Source organism: Marmota flaviventris, chromosome 3 (genome assembly GCF_047511675.1).
Source record: "Marmota flaviventris isolate mMarFla1 chromosome 3, mMarFla1.hap1, whole genome shotgun sequence".
Classification (NCBI taxonomy): Eukaryota; Metazoa; Chordata; class Mammalia; order Rodentia; family Sciuridae; genus Marmota; species Marmota flaviventris.
In genome coordinates this window covers 60882839-60904299 of record NC_092500.1, presented here as the reverse complement: position 1 = coordinate 60904299, position 21461 = coordinate 60882839, and the positions used below count along the sequence as shown (strand labels likewise).

Here is a 21461-nt window from a genome sequence, read left to right as displayed (position 1 = left end):
TTCTTTTTTTTTTAAAGAGAGAGAGAGAGAGAGAGAGAGAGAGAGATTGATTTTTAATATTTATTTTACAGCTTTTTGGTGGACACAATATCTTTATTTTATGTGGTGTTGAGGATCAAACCCAGCGCCCCGCACATGCCAGGCAAGTGTGCTACTACTTGAGCCACATCCCCAGCCCTGTAAAAATTCTTAATAAAATATTAGCACATGAATTAAAAAATGCATTAAGAATATAGTAGACAATTATCAAAAAGTTTTCATTCCTGGGATGCAAGTTTTGTTCAACATATGCAAATCAATAAATGTAATTCCCCAATAAATAGAATTGAGGACAAGAATCACAGAACAATCTCAATAGAAATAGAAAACATTTCAGACAAAATTCAGTACTGATTCATGCTAAAAATATGGGAGAAACTAGTGATAGAAGAGACTTACCTCAACATTATAAAGGCTATATATTGCCAACCCAAAGCCAATATCATACTGAACATAAGAAAACAATGCATTTCATCTAAAATCATATACAAGACAAGGATTTTACTTCTCAACACTGCTATTCAATATAGTTGTTGAAATTCTAATCCAGGCAATCATGTGATAGAAGGAAACTAAGGGGATATAAACAGAAAAAACAAAGTCAAATTATTTGTTTATTAATGACACAATCCTACATGTAGAAGACTCTAAAAACCCAGCAGAAGATTTATATAATTGATACACAAAGTCAGCAAAGTAGCATGATACATAGTCAACATACAAAAATCAATAGTTTTCTTATATTCCAACAATGAATCTGATATGAAAAAAAAATCAGGGGAACTATCCCATTCACAATAACCACACACACACACACACACACACACACATAAAATACTTGGGAATAAATCAAATGAAGGAGGTGAAAGACCAACCTTTACAATAAAAACTATAGAACATTGAAGAAAGAAATTGAAGATCTCATGAAACACCTTCTATGTTTTTGGATAGGCAGAATTAATATTTTCAAAATGGCCATATTACCAAAATAACTGGGCATATTCAATGCAATACCTTTTTAAATACCATTGAAATTCTTCATAGACCTAGAAAAAACAGTCCTAAATTTATTTGGAAAAAAAAAGATCCAGAATAGCCAAAGCAATGTTCACAAAGAACAGTGGTGATGGATTCATCACAATTCCTGATAAAACATTATACTACAGTTACAAAAACAAAAACAGTATAGTATTGGAAGTGAAACATAAAGACAAATGGGAAAAAATAGAATAGAACAGAGATAAACCCACACAGATATAGTTATCTGATATTTGGCAAAGTTGTCAAAAAATATGTTGGAGAGAAGTTAGCCTTTTAAACAACTGGTGCTGGAAAAAGTGAACATAGATATATCATCTGAAAATAGAAAAAATTCAAATTTTTTCTTTCTTATCCATGTTCCTTTTATTTCTTTCTCATCTCCAATTCCTCTTTTAAAATGATTAAATACTCTAGGGACATAATAATAATAAAAATAACTATTAACCTGAAACTGGAAAAAAAAAAAAAACAGACATAGACCAATGACCAATGGAATAGAGTACAACACAGAGAGACAAAACAACAAAGCTATAGTAATTTGACTCTTGAAGAAGACACCAAAAAGATACATTAGGGAAAAGACAGACTCTTTAGCAAATGGGGCTGGAAAAAATGGATATCCTCATGCAGAAGAATGAAACTAGACCCTCACTAGTCACCTGAACACACACAAAAGGAAACCACCTCCAAGTGGATCAAAGACATAGCTGTATGGTGTATGACTCCCAAATTTGCAAATGTTATTTTAAAAAAAATAGGGGAAACTCCAAAACATAGACAAAGGCAAGATTTCCCAAATAGAACTCCTATAGCTCAGAAAATATCGAAGCTTGATAAATGCAGTGACACCAAATTAAAAATCTTCTGCACATGAAATGAAACAACAGAGTGAAAAGACAGCCTATGCAATTGAGAAAAAATTTGCTCACTATTCTCTGGGAAGAGTATTCATACCAAGAATAAATATATGACTCAAAAAACACAATAGAATCAACAAAAAATTACAAATCACCTATTAAGTGAGAAAATTAACTACAGAGATATTTTTCAAAAAAATAGTACAAATGATCAATAATTTTATAAAATTTTCAACATTTTTATCCATTAGGAAAATTAAAATCAAAATTTCATCAAGATTTGATCTCATTTCAATCAGAATTGGAATCATCAAGAATACAAACATCACCCAAAATAGTCAAAGCAATCCTTAGTAAGAAGAGTTAAGTAGGTGGCATCACTATACCAGGCCTTAAACTATACTGTAGAACAATAGAAACAAAAACATCATAGTATTATCACCAAAATAGATATGTAGACAATTAAACAGAATAGAAGACACAGAGACAAACCTACAGAAATACAGTAATCTCAGACTAGACAAAGGTGCCAAAAACATATATCGGAGAAAAGATAGCCTCTTCAATAAATGATGCTGGTAAAACTGGAAATTCATATGCATGCAAGAAATTCAACTCAAAGTGAATCAAGGAGCTAGGATTTAGACCAGAGACCCTGTGCCTAATAGAAGAAAAAGTAGGCCCAAATCTTCACCTTGTGGGATTTGATTCTGACTTTATTAATAAGAATCCTACAGCACAAGAATTAAAACCAAGAGTCAATAAATATGTAAATGAATGTAAATAAGTACAGCCACTATGGAAATAAATATGGAAGTTCCTAAAAATGAAAGATTAAAGTACCCATGATCCAGTTGTACCAGTGCTCAATATTTATGCAAAGAATTAAAGTCAGTGTACTTTTAACATATTTATCACAGTATAATTCTCAAAAGCTAACTCAAACACTAGAAAAAGATTTGTTAGAACAGTATAATAAAATATAAAAACATTTTTTAATACAATGACATACACACTGATTTTTTGACATAAAATGTTATTGGAGATCAATGAGTTTATTTCACACAAAAAATGTTTCCCTAGGTATCCATCTATGCTTGAATACATAAAGAAAATGTGGTATATATGCACAATGAGGTTTTAATCAGCCATAAAGAATGAAATGAACTCATTTTTCAGGAAAATAGAAGGAATTGGAGGACATCATATTAAGTAAAATAGGCCAAACTCAGAAAGACAAGTATCAAATATTTTTCTCACATAGACGATAGAAGGAAATAAAAGGACATAAGGAGACTATTAGGAAAGAGGAAAGAATTGGATCAGGGTAAGGCAAGGAAAATACTGTATAATAAAATTGATAAAATGATATTATATGTATGTACAGATATGCCACACTGAAACCTACTCTTCTGTACAATTAATATGTACTAGTGGAAAAACATTTTCCCCAGGATGTTTCTTAGAGCTTTTTTTAGTGTCTTTATTTCTTACAGAGTAAATAAAAAGATTAATGTGGGAATGATCAGCATATACAATATGGAGGCCACACTCTGTTTTGATGACTCCCTTCATTCCTCTTTTAATTGTTCCTTGGCAATAATTAACACAAGACAAAATTATAAAGATCTGAATTAAAGGAATGAGTACTCAAAAGTATTTTCAGTTTCTATTTCCCTTCCAGCTTTTGGATTAGGATCCAGTAACTAAGTGCTTCAGAGTATCCAAAATTCCTGGCATGCTAGAAATCAAACTTTCCAAGTTAATGTACATAGTGAAGCTATTTATAGTTGGATCATTACTATTATTATTTCCTTTGTGTTAAACACATATAAAATATTTAATCAAGGTGAAAATTTAATTACCACTACATATCCTAATGGAACTAGCTATATAGTTGAAAAATATAGTATTTTTAAAAAAATAGGCATCTGTGAATTATCCATAATTGTAGGTATGAGGGAAGGACAAACCTAAAGACACATACTAGTTAAAGATTTGTTTGAACAGTATAATAAAATATGAAAACATTGTTCAACAATATGGTATACACATTGATTCTGTGAAATAAAATGTAATTAGGGATCAATGCGAGGGTTTATCATGAAAATAATTCCCTAATCTCCAGAACATCTCTCATATCCGGGACTTTCAGGATTAATGATGTCTAAGAAGGGGAAAAAGGAAACTTGGGCAAGGAAACATCACCTGGAAAATTGTACTAACAGTACTTTTTTCATATTAAGAACAATATCATTAGTGGTCACAAGAGTTATAAAATAAATGCCACAATACAACTGTTGGAAGAGAAATAATAATCATAGGATACCATTTTTCTTTTCTAGAAGTTTTTTAAGAGCCTCTTTGACATCTTTGTTTCTTAGGGAGTAAATCAAAGGGTTCAACATAGGTGTGACTAGGGAGTAACATAAGGAGGCCACTTTGCTCAGTTCAGGAAACCTGTCAGGGGTGAGGTACATGAAGAAGACAGCCCCATACAGCACACTCACGACTCCCAGGTGGGAACTGCAAGTGGAGAAGGCTTTCTTGCGGCCCTCAGTGGAGCGAATCTTTAGAACTGTGGACACAATATACATGTAAGAAACAATAATGACTATGATGGTTGGCAAAATAATGATGGTGGATAAGGTAAAAGATACCATTTTGTGGACAAAGGGGTCAGAACAAGATAATCTCTGAAGTGGGCGACTATCACAGTAAAAGTGGTCAATGGCCCGAGAAGCACAAAAGGATAAATTGAATGTTGCGCTAGTTTGAAGAACTGAGCTTACACAGCCAAAAAAATAGGAGCCAGCCACCAACTGAGTGCAAAGACGTGCTGACATCTCAACAGAATAGAGGAGTGGGTTGCAGATGGCAATGAAGCGATCATAAGCCATGGCTGCCAGGAGAAATCCCTCTGTCACAATGAATAGTGCAAACAGAAAGACCTGGGCCACACAGCCTGCAAAGGAGATGGACTTGCTTTCAGACCAGAAGTTGCTCATGGCCTTGGGTGCAATAACAGATGAATAGAAGAGATCAACAAAAGACAGGTTGCCTAGGAAGAAATACATTGGTGTGTTCAGCCTGGGGTCAGTCATGATAATGGCCATCATCCCAATATTCCCTAGAAGGATCATGACATAGACAAACAGAAATATCAGGAAGAGGAGAAGATGGAGTTCTCGGCTGACCTCAAAGCCTACGAGAATGAAGTCACTAACTTCTGTGTGGTTGTTTCTTCCCTGGTCAACCATGCCAGAAACCTAAGGAGAGGCATAAGGCAAAACAAACTCTTTTTTTGATTCTAGTATTTTAAGTGTAGAAATAGAATATTTACAGGTAAAATACTGCACATGAAAGCATTTTCATATCAACAAGCAAGAGTTTGCATTCGATATCCCTAGGCTGCTGAAACTGTAATTCTATCAAGCACATTGGTCTTTGTATTTAAATCAAAATGTATAAGGCATTTTAGGAAGAAGCAGATTTTAATAATTTTATTTTTGTACTTCCTTAATTTTGGTCATAGTTTACAGCTAAAGAATTATCTCTATCTAACATAGCAGTATTACATATATTCTAATATAGGAATATTATATATAATCATACCATGTTGTCTGTAGACATTATTTTATAACAATGTCAGTATTTGAATAATTACATGTTAGTAACAAACAATTTAAAAAATATTTTTACCTTGTTCTACTTTGATCTACCTAGTTTCCTTGTTCATGCAGCAATCTTTGAAGTATAAAAAAAAACATGATTTATTAGCATGTTAAAATTTGTTGCATCAAACAAACTTTAAAGTTAGTAAAGCTAATTTATGTAAAGCATTTTCAAACATAAATGAATGAATTTCCTAAATAAATGTATTTTATTTTCTCTTTATGAAGTATTCATTTTCATTAGTATTCGATTAATTTAAAAATTTAAAAATCTCTTGGCTCTCTTTTTGAAGTGGGTCAATAAACTGGCAAACAATTCAGTTCTTCCACCACAAGAGATGTATTTCTAACAAGGCTGATTCTATTAAGTTAAAGGGATCTCACTCTGTAGTCAGGGCAGGTAAACTTAAGTAAAAAATCTAATTTTTTTTTAAAATTCTGGTATACTTATGCATCTTAAAATGAGGAAAATGGAATAACCATGGATATTTAATGACCTTTGCAATCTTGTGTCATCCAGGTTCCATGATTCTCTGCCAGAATAGAGGTTGTCTTTGATGGCTTTTGTTATTTTTATTCCGTAAAACCTTTATACAGAGTATTTCATCATAGAGGTTTTGCTCATCTCTGATGGAGTCCACTGAGAGAGGAATGATCATAAAGTCAATTATGTGCAGGCTCTTGGGCTATTGTCCATGAGGACTGCAGAAGCCTCAGATATAAACAAAGAGTCTAATAATAGTGAAAATAAATAGTTTTTTTTTTTTTCAATCTCTGGTTGCATGCACCCTTTGAGAATTCTCTCTGGATTTTATTGAAAAGAAAATCTTTCTGGTTATTATCACAGCAAGTATTTGATAAACAAAGAGAAATAGATTTAAAGATTCTGTATTATTTAAAAAGTATTTAAATTTTGTGGCAACCTACTTTTGAATAAAATTTAAAAGCCCATTATTCTCCCTGAATTTTTGAAATATTTTTAATTGAATTCTTCATAGATTTGTGTGTCATCCTAGCACAGGGGCCATGACAACATTCTCTGTATCATTCCAATTTTAGTATATGTGCTGCCCAAACAGACACTCTTTAATATTTCTTATTGACCCATTTATTTCACAATATGGAAAATGCCTTTTAAATCACAAACTCAAAATCAGATTATGTTTTGCTAATTCATGCTTTTCCTTACTTAAATACTAAATAATTCAAAAAATATAATGAAAGATATGATAGCAATCAATATAGTCATAAAAAAATTCCCCAGTAAAAATGTTTCTAAGAGATCAGAATCTATGGGTAAAAATTCCTTAGAAAATACTGTGTGACTGAGACCTGGATTAAAATCATGTCATATTAGTTTTAATGAGTTCACTAAACTAAGTATATCTTTTCCTCATAAGTATTCCCATAAGTTAATCACAAGGCTATTTTAGAAAATTATTTTTAATTAAAAAATATTTCTTCAAGTTCTCTGAAAAATTTTCAGTATAATGAGAACAATATTGACCCACAGGAACCCAGCCTCTGGCACAGAATTGTCCCCTTTCAACCATCAGACTACTGCAGGAGCCCAGGCCCAGCCCAGATCTTCCCACACCCTAGTGGGACCCAGGCTCACAATAGGCTCAGGTCCATCCCCTCCACTGGGGGACAGATACCCACCTGAGACCAGTCTCCAGCACAGGGTCACCTCTTCTGATCAGCAGACTACCGCGGGAGGCCAGACCCAGCCCACATCCACCCACACTGACTTGTGCAGAACCCAGGTCCAGAGTAGGTCCGAGTTTCCCCCCTACACCTGGGAGCCTAAGCCTAACTCACTTCCAACTTGGGACACTGCAGTAATTGCCATAACCTTCCCCACACAGTAACTCCTAACTTTTGACAGCAGAAAGGGCCTAGAAGCAGCTGCATCTCAGAGCAGGGAACCCAAAGAGAATGTGAGGCCCACCCTTTAAGTCCTATCTCTGTAAGACATTGCTTCCATCTTGGGGCACCTTAACTACTATCTCGAGTTACCTCTGCTATTGCCACCACCAATTTTAGATGCAGTAACATATATTGAGAGACACCAGCAGGGTCTGGAAGCCCAACATCAAGGTGAGGTACAGACAATCTGCATGGGTACTATAAGAATATAGAGAAGAAACTGTAATATCTCAGATCCACAGTGCAAGAAAGGAAGACACATAGACAGCATGAAAAAACAAGGGAGGAAAGTGTCCCAAACAAACCAGGACACTATAATAACAGAACCCATGGACAGTGAATTTGATGAAATGTCAGAGAAGGAGTTCAGAGGTTCATAATTCAAATAATCTGTGAATTAAAGAATGATTTAAATGAGCAAAAATTGATCACTCCAACAAAGAGATAAGATAGCAAATACAGGTAGCAAAAGATTACTTTAAGAGAGAGAGAAAGAATCTGGAAAAAAACAATCAGAAATTCTTGAAATGAAGGATACAATAAACCAAATAAAAAACTCAATAGAAAGCATAACCAACAGACTAGATCATGTGAAAGAAAGAATATCAGATAATGAATACAAAGTATATAATCTGGAAAATAAAGTGGATCACATAGTGAAGATAGTAAGAAACCATGAACAGAACATCCAAGAATTATGGGACAGCATCAAAAGGCCAAATCTAAGAGTTATTGGAATAGACAAGTCACAGAGTTTTAAACCAAAGGAATAAACAATCTCTTCAATGAGATAATATCAGAAAATTTCCCAAGCATGAAGAACAAATTGGAAAACCAAATACAAGAGGCTTACAGGGCACAAAATGTATAGAATTACAACAGATCTACACCAAGGCACATTATAATGAAAATGCCTAGCATATAGAATAAGGATAGAATATTAACAGCTGCAAGAGAGAGGAATTAGATCACACATAGGAGGAGACCAATTTGTATCTCAGCAGATTTTTCAACCAGACCCTCAAAGCCAGGAGATCATGGAACAACATATATCAAGCTCTGAAATAAAATGGAAGCTGACCAAGAATCTTATATCCTGCAAAACTAATCTTTACCTTTGATGATTAAATAAAAACCTTCCCTGATCAACAAAAGTTAAAAGAACTTACAACTAGAAAGTCTGTACTACAGAACATCCTCAGCAAAATATTTCATGAAGAGGAAATAAAGAACAATGAAAATCAGTAGAAGTAGGTATTACACTAAAGGAAAATCTAATCATAGAAGAAACCAAGTCATATTAAATAACAAAAATGGCTGGGAATACAAATCATGTCTCAATAATAAACCTGAACATTAATGCCTAAACTCACCAATCAAAAGACAAGACTAGCAGATTTGACCCGCCCCCCCAAAAAAGACCCAACAATATGCTGCCTCCAAGAGACTCATCTCATAAGAAAAGACATCCACAGACTGAAGGTGAAGCAATGGGAAAAATCATACCACTCACATGGACTGTGAAAGTAAGCAGGGGTTTCCATCCTCATATCAAATAAAAAAGTCTTCAAACTAAAGTCAATCAAAAAGGATAAGGAAGGACACTACAAATTGCTCAAGGGAACCATATACCAACAAGACTTAACAATTACAAGTCTAATTGTAAATATGTATGCCCCAAACAATGGAGCATCTACATTCATCAAACTTTTCTCAAGTTCAAGAGTCAAATTAAAAACAACATAATAATTTTGGGTGTCTTTAACACATCTCTTTCATCAGTAGATAGATCTTCCAAACAAAAGCTGAACAAAGAAACTATAGAACTCAATAATAAAAATAATAATTTAGACTTACCTGACATATATAGAATATTTCATTCTTCAGTGAGAGAATACATTTTCTGCTCAGCATCACATGGATCCATCTCTAAAATAGACCATATATTACGCCGTAGAGCAACTCTTAGCTAATATAAAAAGGTAGAGATACTACCCTGCATTCTATCAGATCATAATGGAATGAAATTAGAAATCAATTATAAAATAAGAAACAGAAGCTATTCCAACACCTGGAGACTAAATAAAATGCTATTGAATGAACAATATGTTGCAAAAGACATCAAAGAGGAGATTACAAAAATTAGAGGTGAATGAGAACACAGATACAACATATCAAAATATCTGGGACACTATGAAAGCAGTTCTAAGAGGAAAGTTCATTGCATGGAGTTCATTCCTTAAAAGAAGAAAAAGTCAAAATAAATGAGTTAACATCACATCTCAAAGCCCTATAAAAGGAAGAACAAATCAACACCAAAGGCAGTAGAACACAGGAAATAATTAAAATTAGAGCTGAGACCAACAAAATTGAAAAAAAAAACAATTGAAAAAATTGACAAAACAAAAAGTTGGTTCTTTGCAAAAATAAATAAATTGACAGATCCTTAGAGAAGGAGAGAGAAAACTCAAATTACTAAGATACATGATGAAAAAGTAAATATCACAACAGAAACTACAGAAATACAGAACATAATTAGAAATTATTTTGAAAACTTGTACTTCAATAAAATAGAAAATATCAAAGGCATTGACAAATTTCTAGAGTCATATAATTTTCCCAAATTGAAACACAATGATATCCACAATTTAAACAGATAAATTTCAAGCAATGAAATAGAAGATGCCATCAAAAATCTACCAACCAAGAAAAGCCCAGGACGGATGGATACACAGCCAAGTTCTGGAAAACCTTTAAAGAAGAACTAATACCAATACTCTTCAATTTATTTCAGGAAATAGAAAAAGAGGCAGCACTGCCAAACTCATTCTATGAGGCCAATATCACTCTGATTACCAAACTAGGCAAAGACACATCAAAGAAACAAAACTTCAGACCAATATCTCTAATGCACATAGATGCAAAAATTCTGAATAAAATCCTGGCAAAATGAATACAAAGACATATCAAAAAAATTGTGCACCATGATTAAGTGGGATTCATTCCAGGGAAGCAAGGTTGGTTCAACACACAGAAATCAATAAATGTAATTTATCACATCAATAGACTTAAAGATAAGAATCATATGATCATCACAATAGATGCAGAAAAAGCATTGGACAAAATACAGTACCCCATCATGTTCAAACCCTAGAAAATTTAGGGATAACAGGAATGTATCTCAACATCATAAGTGGAATGAAATTCCCCAGGACAACATCATTCTAAATGTAGAAAAATTGAAAGCATTCCCTCTAAAAATTGGAATAAGACAGAGATGCTCTCTTTTACAACTTGTATGTAACATATTTTTGAAATACCAGCCAGGGAAATTAGACAGACTAAAGAAATTAAATGGATACACATAGAAAAAAAAAGGCACTAAATTTGCTGATGACATGATTCTATACCTAGAATGCCATAGTCCGGCTGGGCTAAATAACTGAGAGGTGACAAGCAACTTGAAGGTTGAAGCTGGAACTACTTTATTGCGAGTGAACTCAGCAGGAGCTGAGCGAGATCTCAAAATAGCAGGCACCCCAGATAGCAGGAGCCACTTCTCTGCAGGACAGCAGAGGTACATATACCCAACTAATTACACACAGCTTAACTTAATTAACATATTCTAGATACAGCAGTCAGTCATTAAGGAATCCTCATCATCTTAATGACTTGCTGGCATTACTTCACAAACCACTCCTCCTGGCAAAGGGCCAGGTGCCATCTTGACTTGATTTGCATCCCCAACACTAGAAGAATCTAAAAGTTCCACCAAAAAACTTCTAAAACTAGTAAATGAATTCAGCAAAGCAGCAGGATATAAAATCAATACCCACAAATCAAAGGCATTTCTGTATATCAGTGACAAATCCTCTGAAAGGGAAGTGAGAAAAAGTACCCCATTCTCAGTAGCCTAAAAAAAATCTAAACAAACAAAAAACTTGGGAATCAACTTAATGAAAGAGGTGAAAAATTTATATAATGAAAATTACAGAACACTAAAGAAAGAAGTCAAAGAAGACCTTAGAAGATGGAAAGATCTAACTTGCTCTTGGAAAAGCAGAATTAGTATTATCAAAATGACCATACCATCAAAAACATTATACAGATTTAATGTAATTCCAATCATTATCTCAATGATATTTCTCATAGAAATAGAAAAAACAGTCTTGAAATTCATCTGAAAAAATAAAAGACCCAATATAGCTAAAGCAATCCTTAGCAGAAAGAGTGAAGCATCACTACACCAGATTTTAAACTATACTATAGAGCAATAGTAACAAAAACAGCATGGTATTGGCTCCAAAACAGACTGGTAGACCAATAGTACAGAATAGAGGACACAGAGACTAACCCACAAAATTACAATTATCTTATATTAGACAAAGGTGTCAAAAAATGCTTTGGAGAAAAATAGCCTCTTCAAAAAATGGAGCTGGGAAAATTGGAAATCCATATGCAAAAAAAAAAAAATGAAATTAAACCCTGATCTCTCACCATGTCAAAAAATTATCTCAAAATGTATCAAGGACTTAGGAATAAAACCAAAGACCCTGAGTCTAATAGAAGAAAAAGTAGGCCCTAATCTCCATCATGTGGGTTTAGGCCCCAACTTCCTTAATAAACTCCTTTGGCATAAGAATTAAAATCAAGAATCAATAAGAGTGGTGGATTCAAACTAAAAAAGCTTCTTAGCAAAAGAAACAATCTGTGAGGTGAATAGAGAGCCTACATCTTGGGAGCAAATATTTACCCCTGACACATCAGATAGAGCACTAATCAGTAGAGTATATAAAGAACTCAGAAAGCTAAGCAGCAAAACAACAAATAACCCAAACAATAAATAGGCCAAGGACCCGAAGAGACAGTTCTCAGAAGATGGTATATAATCAGTCAACAAATATATGAAAAAATGCTCATCATAGCTAGCAATTAGAGAAATGCAAATCAAAACTAAGATTTCATCTCACTCCAGTAAAAATGGCAGCTATTATGAAGACAAACCACAATAAGTGTTGGTGAGGATGTGGGAAAAAGACACATGCATACATTGCTGGTGGGACTGCAGCCAGTATGGAAAGCAGTATGGAGATTTCTTAGAAAATTGGGAATGGAGCCACACTTGAACCCATCTACCCCACTCCTCGGTCTATATTCAAATGGCTTAAAAACAGCATACTACAGGGATACAGATACATCAATGTTTATAGCAGCACAATTCATAATAGATAAATTGTGAAACCAACATAAATGCTCTTCCATAGATGAATGGATAAAAAAAATGTGGCATATATACACAATGGAATATTACTTGGCAATAAAAGAGAATAAAATAATGTCATTTCCAGGTCAATGGATGGAGTTAGATAAGATAATGCTAAGTGAAGTTAGCCAATCCCCAAAAACCAAATGCCAATTTTTTCTTTGATATAAGGAGGCTGATTTATAGTGGGATAGGGAGAGGAAGCATGGGAGGAATAGACAAACTCTAGATAGGGCAGAGTATTTGGAGGGGAAGGGAAGGGATATGGGGTAACTAAAGATGGTGGTATGTGATGATCATTATTATCTGTAGTACTTGTATGAGTATACTATGTATACAACCAGAGATATGAAAAATTGATGTCTATATATGTAATAAGAATTGTAATGTGTTAAACTGTTATATATAAATAAAAATAAATAAATAAAAAGAAATGTAATTCACATAATTAAATTGAATTTATTATTATACATATAAAAATAAATTTATATATAATAAAAGTTAATATAAAAGTATTATATAAATATAATAAATACATTTTTTATAATCTCTAATTTATAAATGACTAAGCTGAGATGTTGTAATTGTGATTAAGGGAACCACATTTGGTACCATGCAAGGACAGTGGTCCTATTAACACTACTGGGCTTCATACAAGTGAATGATTTTTGAGCAAATTGTATGTAAATGGTTGTATGCTATGTTGTTTAAGATAATGTTAATAATGACACTTTATTAAGCACTTGGAAAGATAGTGACATGTTTCTAGGAAATTTTTAAGCCTCATCTTAATAAATATCAGATTCTCATTTTAAATGCAGGAAACACTGGGGTTTACTTTCTGATGTAAGTCCATGCACAAAGCAATCAGGAAAACTGTACAATTCATGCATGTTAAATAATGTGAGATAATATCTGGAAAATATTTTAATAAAGAAATTATGTGATATTTTAGAACACAAAATATAATATGATAATAAAAACTAAAGGGACAGCAAATGAAGAGATTTATCATAGACTTAGCACAAAAACGTGCTCACATTTAGCAATTATTACAGAATTGATCATAACTCTGGTAGGGTAAACAGGTGAAAATCCAACCTTCTATCATCATCAATGATAACATTGACTGGACGATTTCTCCCCATAAAAATTTTAGAACATTTCATGCAGAATCAGCCTTTTTGCTCACAATATCCACCAAACCTGTTATAAGATAATTAATGATAACCTGTATAATAATGATAGAAGTAATGGAAATTTCTCTAATAATTCTGGTACTTCTCAGAAACTTTTAATACAACATCCCAAGTGAATGTCAGTATTGGAAATTTATGAATCCTGTTTGTGATATTAGAGAAGTAGACTTATCCCGTAATTCCAAGGTATAATCTCTGAAATATTGAATTCTCAACATCCTCTTCACTTTGTTCATTCACTATAAATTACAAATAGCACTACTTATTTTCTAAGGGAATTTATAAAATAAATCATGCATATGATTTGCTTAGTACAAAAATGAAGTAAGTAGAATATTATCACAAGAGATGTCATTTCTTACCCTTACTATTATAAACTCTAAAGTCATTTCTAGACTCTCAATTTCAGTTCTCCAGAAATTTGTTAAACTCTCACCCATTTATCATAATCCCAGTCATTTTTTTCATGTGCAATATTTTTATTACTGCATATTAATTATACAGAATGATGGGATTCATTCTGGTATTTTGTACCTGCTTATAACATGGTTTAATCTAATTGATTTTATTTTTCTTGTTAAGTTTTACATTTTATGTTCTCTCATATGTATATAATTTTGGAGTTATTTAATATACCTAAAGAAAAATACCTTGGAGTAATGAAAAATATTAATTATATATGCCTCAGAAAATTGTTGAAAGAATTAAATGAGCCCCTAGGTTTTATTGAAAAAATTTATATCAAAAACTACACTCTAGATTCGTAGGTAATGGCAACTGTTTCAAGAATTAGTGTTCCGCTGCGGGTTTGCTGAGATCTGTGACCCACTGCAGCTGGTTCTGGGGGCAGAGGAGAAGGCCAGTGAGCCCTGCAAGCCCCAGGAGTGGTGCCTCATGGAAAGTCTCTCTTGGGTCTTTACCGAGCTCATTCAAGGATTCGGTTGCCAAGGGGCCCAAGTAGAAGAAATACGGAGTTTAGAACCTGAGAATTTTGAAAAATTAAAACCAATTCATGGCTTAATTTTTCTCCTCAAGTGGCAGCCAGAAAAACCAGGATGCACTGTGTTAAGGAGTTCAGACTAGACACAATATATTTCGCAAAGCCAGTAATTAAAAATGCATGTGAAACTCAAGCCATTGTAAGTGTGTATTGAACCGTACCCATCAACATGTCCATTTAGGAGAGACATTATCAGAGTTTAAAGAATTTTCACAAAGTTTTGATGCAGTTATGAAGGATTTGGCCTTCAGCAATTCGGATGTGATTCGACAGATACATCACAGTTTTTTCAGACAGTAAACGTTTGAATTTGATGCAAAGACATCAGCCAAAGAAGAAGATGCTTTTCATTTTTTAGTTATGTTCCTGTTAATGGAAGACTGTATGAATTGGATGGACTAAGAGAAGAACCAATTGATTTAGTTGCATACAATCAAGATGATCGGATCATCGCAATACCGCCAGTCAGAGAAAAAAGAACACAAAAGTACAGTGAAGATGAAATTGTATTTAACTTAATGGTCATGTGTCTGACAGAAAAATGATGCATCAGCAGAAGGTAGCAGAGTTACAAAGACAACTTGCAGAGGAACCTATGGAACAGATCAGGATAGTGATATGTTAAATGCTATTCAATCAGAAGTTGACAAAAATCAGATGATTATTGAAGAAGTACAATTTTTTTTTTTTGAGAGAGAGAGAGAGAATTTTAATATTTATTTTTTTTAGTTTTCAGCGGACACAACATCTTTGTTTGTATGTGGTGCTGAGGATCGAACCCGGGCCGCACGCATGCCAGGCAAGCGCGCTACCGCTTGAGCCACATCCCCAGCCCCAGTACAAAATTTAAAAAGATATAAGATTGAAAAAGCAGAAGAAAGAATAATTATCTGCCTTGCATAACGGAATTGTACAAGACTTTAGCAGAACACCAGCAGTTAAAACCTCTTATAGAAAAGGCAAAAGAAAAATAGAATGCAGAGAAAGCTCAGGAAAGCAAATGAAGAGAATACTTTGGGATGTGCACAAATTTCTGCTTTTACACTTATTTTCACGGAAACACAAAGTATGAGGAACTTTGAGCAACATCCTATTTGACTCAGTGCATGTTTGGCAATAGTACCAGTCTGCCTTGTCTTTAATGCATGATTAATAAACGTTTTTCTTACTTGAATCATATGTATACAGTGAGTATTAAATATAAGTGTTATTGAGAGTGCTTGCCCAGATTCCATTCTTTTAGCCATTGGAGCTGAGAACTGTTGTTGGTATTCTGAATATGGAACTACACTAATGAAAGTAAAAAATGCACAAATGATATTTTTTACCTGTAATTGTTCTAACTCATCTTTTTTTTAGCAAAAATACTTTTGATTTTTAAATGTCAGATCTTCAATTCTTATCATTAATAAAAAAAATCAATATTTCCATCTTTTGTATATGTTTTGAGGCTCTTAAAACTGAATTTTTTTCTCTTATACCACTTATTTGATTTTAATGGAGGTCATTTGAAAAGAGCATGACTGCAGTTTCTAGTAATTTCCATTGCTTTCAGTAGAAAAAAATATGGTTATGCATTGTAATTTTATTTTAGCAAACTTTCTTCAAGTATTTTGTAGGGAATCTGATCATGGGAATATACAGGGAAGTATTCTTCTGGTGAACAAACTCCTGCTGGGCAACTGGCTCTGTTTCCCACCCTTAGAAAGCCTTGCACAAGATAATTAATACATGTGCTATGTCTAGATGCCCTGGCAATGCCACTAGAGTCTTATCAGCCTTGCCCTTGATCTCAGGCACACAGCTCCTGGGAATAAAGGAACTCTCTTGTTAGACAACCACAATGTTTTACTGAGCCTAAACCTGTCCTCATAACAGTAACTTTATACAATGGATTTTCTTGAGAGCTACACAAAACTTCTAACATTGCACATTACAACTTAATATGTAACTGAGAAATAAACTGCATAATGTTGCTAACTGTATAACCTGCCTAATGACACAATGAAAAGTATGTACTAATGTTGCCAATGACCTAAAGTAACCTGTTGATATAAATAAAGCTGTGACAGTTTGGCCTCTCTGCCATTTTGCCACTTCTTTTCCTGTCTCTGAATCTTGTCTCTGTGTCTCCTTTTATTTTCTTAGTGTTTGGGTTATTTTTTAAAACATATTATAGAATTATTGTAGGAAGATCTGAATAATATGCCTCAAAACAAAATTTTAAGTTAAGAACAAATTGTAATGCTTAAAGAGTTTTGGTGTTACTCTCAATTTGGCAAACTTTTCAAGCTGTTCGGGTGTGTTTTTATGGAAAATTTGAGGCTTGTGTGTTTTAAGAAATGATGGTAGTGATTATAGAGAGTCCTTCTACACCAATATGAACAAAATTAGTATAGATCAGTTTCTAAGAGCCACATAATGTACAATTTGCTCACAAAGGATTTTTTTTTGGGGGGAAGGGGGTTATTTTGGATTTTATTTTATGAAATACTACTGAACTGTTTTCAAGCTTATAATTTTTTTCCAAGATAAATGCTAAAGGAAATTTTATAAAGATTTTTTTTGTAAAGGAAATAATATACTATTTTCTTTACCAAGTACACTTTTTAAAATTGATTTGTGACTTTTTAACATTTTATTGTTTATTGTAAAATAAATTTAACATCATTTATTTTATTAGGGAGATTGTGTACTTATAATCCAGCTTCAACACATGATGTTTTTATGATTTTTTTAAAGCTTACTAATTGAGATATTATTAAATGATATAACTAATGTGGGGAGACTTGTAAAATTGAGTAGAAAATTTGATAAAATAGTTTTCATCTAAAATTTCAGTTGAAGGTACTAAAAATATGTACTTTTTAATTTATTTGTGGATAAATATATTTTGCTCTTGATTGGTAATAATTATGGAGAGTTTTAAAACTGTGAAACAATCTTAAAAAATCATTTCCTAAGGATGTTCTTAGGCTCATTTTCATCTCATTCATTCAATTAAGTTTAATTTTTGTATTTTCTTTTATTGATGTTTAAATTTTGTAAAACAATGGCAGGATTATTATAGAAAGTAGTAGCAGTAATGAGATAAATCAGTGGAATAGAAGTCAGGACCTAAAAACATTCGTTTTTTAATCTAATCACTTGATTTTTAACAAAAGTGTCAAAGCAATCAAACAGGGAAGGAGAATCTTCAACAAATGGAGGCCGGATAGTGGAGCTGAATATCCACTTGGAAGAAAATGATTATGAGCTCCTACCTTACAAAAATAAATTTGAGTTAAATCACAGATATAAATGCAATAGCTAAAAAATATTAAACTTCTTTTCCAGAAAATGTCAGTGAATATCTTTGTGACTTTGGAGCAGCCAAATGTTTCTCAGGTCATGAAAACTATTAACCATAAAAGATCTAGAATTAGGGTTCATCAAAATTAAAACCTGTCATTGAAAGACACTTTCAGGGCTGGGAATGTGGCTCAAGCAGTAGCACGCTTGCCTGGCACGCGTGCAGCCCAGGTTCCATCCTCAGCACCACATACAAACAAAGATGTTGTGTCCGCGGAAAACTAAAAAATAAATATAAAAAATTCTCTCTCTCTCTCTCTCAAAAAAAAAAAAAAAAAAAGATATGTATTAAAAAAAAAAAAAGACACCTTCAGCAAGAGTAGCTTGCATAGACATCTTTAAACTAGCTTTATAAATCTAGGTTAAAAGTATAAGCATGTTGAGAGCCACAGCCGAAGGGGCCCCAGCAAACTTCCAGCTGCCAGCTGATTATTGGCTCACTGAGGCCCCAGCAAACTTCTAGCTGCCAACTGATTGGCTCCTCTGCTGTGATGCTCATTGGGCTGTTTCCCCTCCCTTTTAGACCACGGAGCTACTCATTGGGGGGCTTTTTTTGGCTCTGCCCACTCAACCCAGCCAATCAGCCTCAAGAGCAGGAGGAGTGGGGGAGGTTGAGAGGCTTGTGGGAAGCCGGTGGTGGCAGTTGGGCTCTAAAGGTTTTTCCTGAGGAGCTCTGTGGTTTGGTGTGTGTGTTCTAAAAATAAAGTTCGTTTCTTTTGACAAGTGGCTCCTGAATTGTGCCCAGCCAGACTGTGGCATAAGGATATTTTCCTTAGAATTAATTCTTATAAAAGTCTATGATAGGATTTTCCATAGTTTAACATGGTTCATCTGCTTCCTCATTGATGATTGCAAATGCATTGTTACATCAATTGTTTTTTCCTCCTTGTGAATAAAGAAGTATGAATTATTTAAAAAAAAGAATTTGTCTACCATATAATAATACTGAAAAAATTTATTTCATCTTCTGCTCTCTTCCTCTTACTACTTCTCCTCATTATTGTCATAATTACTTTTAGCATTAAAATTTGTTTTTATTACCAGGTAAGAATGAAAATTTCTGAAGTCCCCATTTATCTTGACCACTTTCCATCAAACTAAATGCCCTTTATCTGTTCCAATGCAAACTACTTATATTTAGAATTATAGTCATTAATCCAGTTTTTATCCTTTGCCCAAATACATCTGAAAAAAATATTTTGAAATATAAGAAAATTCTGAAATAATATTTAGCTTTATCAAATTTATTAAGAACCATATGGGGGGAAATTTTACAAGGACATGGGGAAATTAAAAAAAAAAAAACCCTAACAACCATAAATGAAGGAAAGTTTGGGGAGGTTATATATAATAGAAAACAATTGTAAGAAATTTACTTTTTCTAAAATTACTAATACTTTCTTTTACCAGAGAGAATCATCACTTTTTGGATGGTGTCCTTAAAGGCTTGCTTTACTTGCTGATTCCTCAGAGTGTCTATAAATGAATTCATCATGGGAGCAACAGAAGTATGGAGAATAGCAATTTCTTTGGTCAATGATGTTCTTTCTTTTGCAAAGGGATTAAGATAAATAAATATGCAACTTCCATAAGAGATGGAAATGACAATCATGTGAGAGGAGCATGTAGAAAATGCCTTTGTTCTCTGACTGGCAGACGGGAATTTCAATAGTGTCCTCGTGATGAAAATGTAGGATAGAATTATTAATGCCAAAGTGAAAAGCAGAATCACTATTGCAGAGTAAAATTCAATCACTTCTAGGAGCCATGTGTCTGAACAGGATAATTGCAATAGGGGGAAATGGTTATAAGCAAAGTGATCAATGACATTGGAGCCACAGTAATCTAACTGGAAAAAAAGAATGACTGGTGGGAAGATGTTTAAGAATCTTGCCAGTGAAGCACAAAAGACAAGCAATATGCAGATTCTCTTGTTCATGATGGTGGTAGAATGCAGATGGCTACATAGGACATGGTCATTAGAAGGTAAAATTCAGTTATACTCAAGAAGACGGAGAAAAACAACTGAGCTGTGCAATTATTATATGAAATTGTTTTTTCCTTAGAAATAATTGTGCCCAGGAATCTAGGGATACAGACAGTTGTAAAGGTGATTTCTAATACAGAGAAGTTCCTGAGGAAGAAATACATAGGAGTCTGTAGATGGGAGTCCACCAATGTGAGAGTGATGATTGTCATATTTCCAGTGACATTCAATATATATGTAATAATTAAAAAGAGAAAAATCACAACCTGGAACTCTGGGTCACCTGTTAGCCCTAGTAGAATGAATTATGTGGGTACAGTGTAGTTTTTCATTGTCAATCCTTTTTTTCTCCTTTTTAGAACATAAAAATATATGATTCCTTATAATGTAAAAATATTAGCATGAGATAGAAGATAGGGCATAATGCTTTAAAAAGATTCATAAAAATGAGTTTTATGTTAAATAAAACCTTGTGTTCACCAGTAACTCCCTCCCATTTCCATTGTATCTCACATCCAAATAACTTGTATTAGCAGAAGTTAAATATTGATCTCTGTTCATTGAAAACATATTGTTACAGGCCATAGGTAAAAGCTTATGGTTACAATATTTAAATAAAAGCTATTTCTTCCAGTATTTCTTTAAAATTAAATTTATAATTATTTACAAAAATGTTTAATTTATAAAACTCATGAAAGTATTGTAATTGATGTTTTTTTTTTTTTCTTTCCTCAATCTTATAAAGCTAGTCTAAAATACAGCACAAATGAAAGAAGAGTTTCAAAAGTCTTCAAATTTTATTTAGGCTTATTTCAGATGTTATATTTTGGGAAACTAAAGCCATGTATTTTAGGCAACTTTCACAGGTTTAACAATCTGTCACTGTAATAATCATCTACTTTAGAAACTACATGTGTATTTGGAAAATATGTTGATATTCTCTCCTAAATTTCCTATTTTAAGGTTTGGCTAATATAATTACCCTCTTTGCCTCATTTACTTTTCTAGTAAAAAGACCAAAAGGACAAGAAAGGGAAACTTCTTTTCCCAAAACAAATCATTGCCTAGAAAAATTTTCATTCATAAAATACATGGTTCAGTTATTTTCTCAATATTGCTGT

General features: G+C 33.2%; 1 protein-coding gene, 1 non-coding gene and 2 pseudogenes across 2 annotated transcripts; 1 reads left to right on the top strand and 3 right to left on the bottom strand.

Moving 5' to 3' along the window:
* Positions 1 to 4255: 4255 nt before the first annotated feature.
* LOC114104111 (olfactory receptor 9K2-like) lies at positions 4256 to 5227 on the bottom strand. Its single transcript, XM_027950152.1, has one exon. It carries the CDS (start codon positions 5195 to 5197, stop codon positions 4256 to 4258), a length of 942 nt encoding a protein of 313 aa, XP_027805953.1. The 5' UTR covers positions 5198 to 5227.
* Positions 5228 to 6582: 1355 nt separating this feature from the next.
* LOC114088750 (U6 spliceosomal RNA) lies at positions 6583 to 6692 on the bottom strand. The gene has a single exon (XR_003582052.1). It is a non-coding gene; the product is annotated as a U6 spliceosomal RNA (small nuclear RNA).
* An 8541-nt stretch (positions 6693 to 15233) lies between these two features.
* On the top strand, positions 15234 to 16006 carry LOC114086360 (ubiquitin carboxyl-terminal hydrolase isozyme L5-like; annotated as a pseudogene).
* A 3737-nt stretch (positions 16007 to 19743) lies between these two features.
* On the bottom strand, positions 19744 to 20672 carry LOC114086357 (olfactory receptor 6C3-like; annotated as a pseudogene).
* Positions 20673 to 21461: the final 789 nt, after the last annotated feature.

Excerpts from the sequence above, each read along its gene's own strand:
- LOC114104111 (XM_027950152.1), bottom strand. The coding sequence starts at position 5,197 with ATGGTTGACCAGGGAAGAAACAACCACACAGAAGTTAGTGACTTCATT.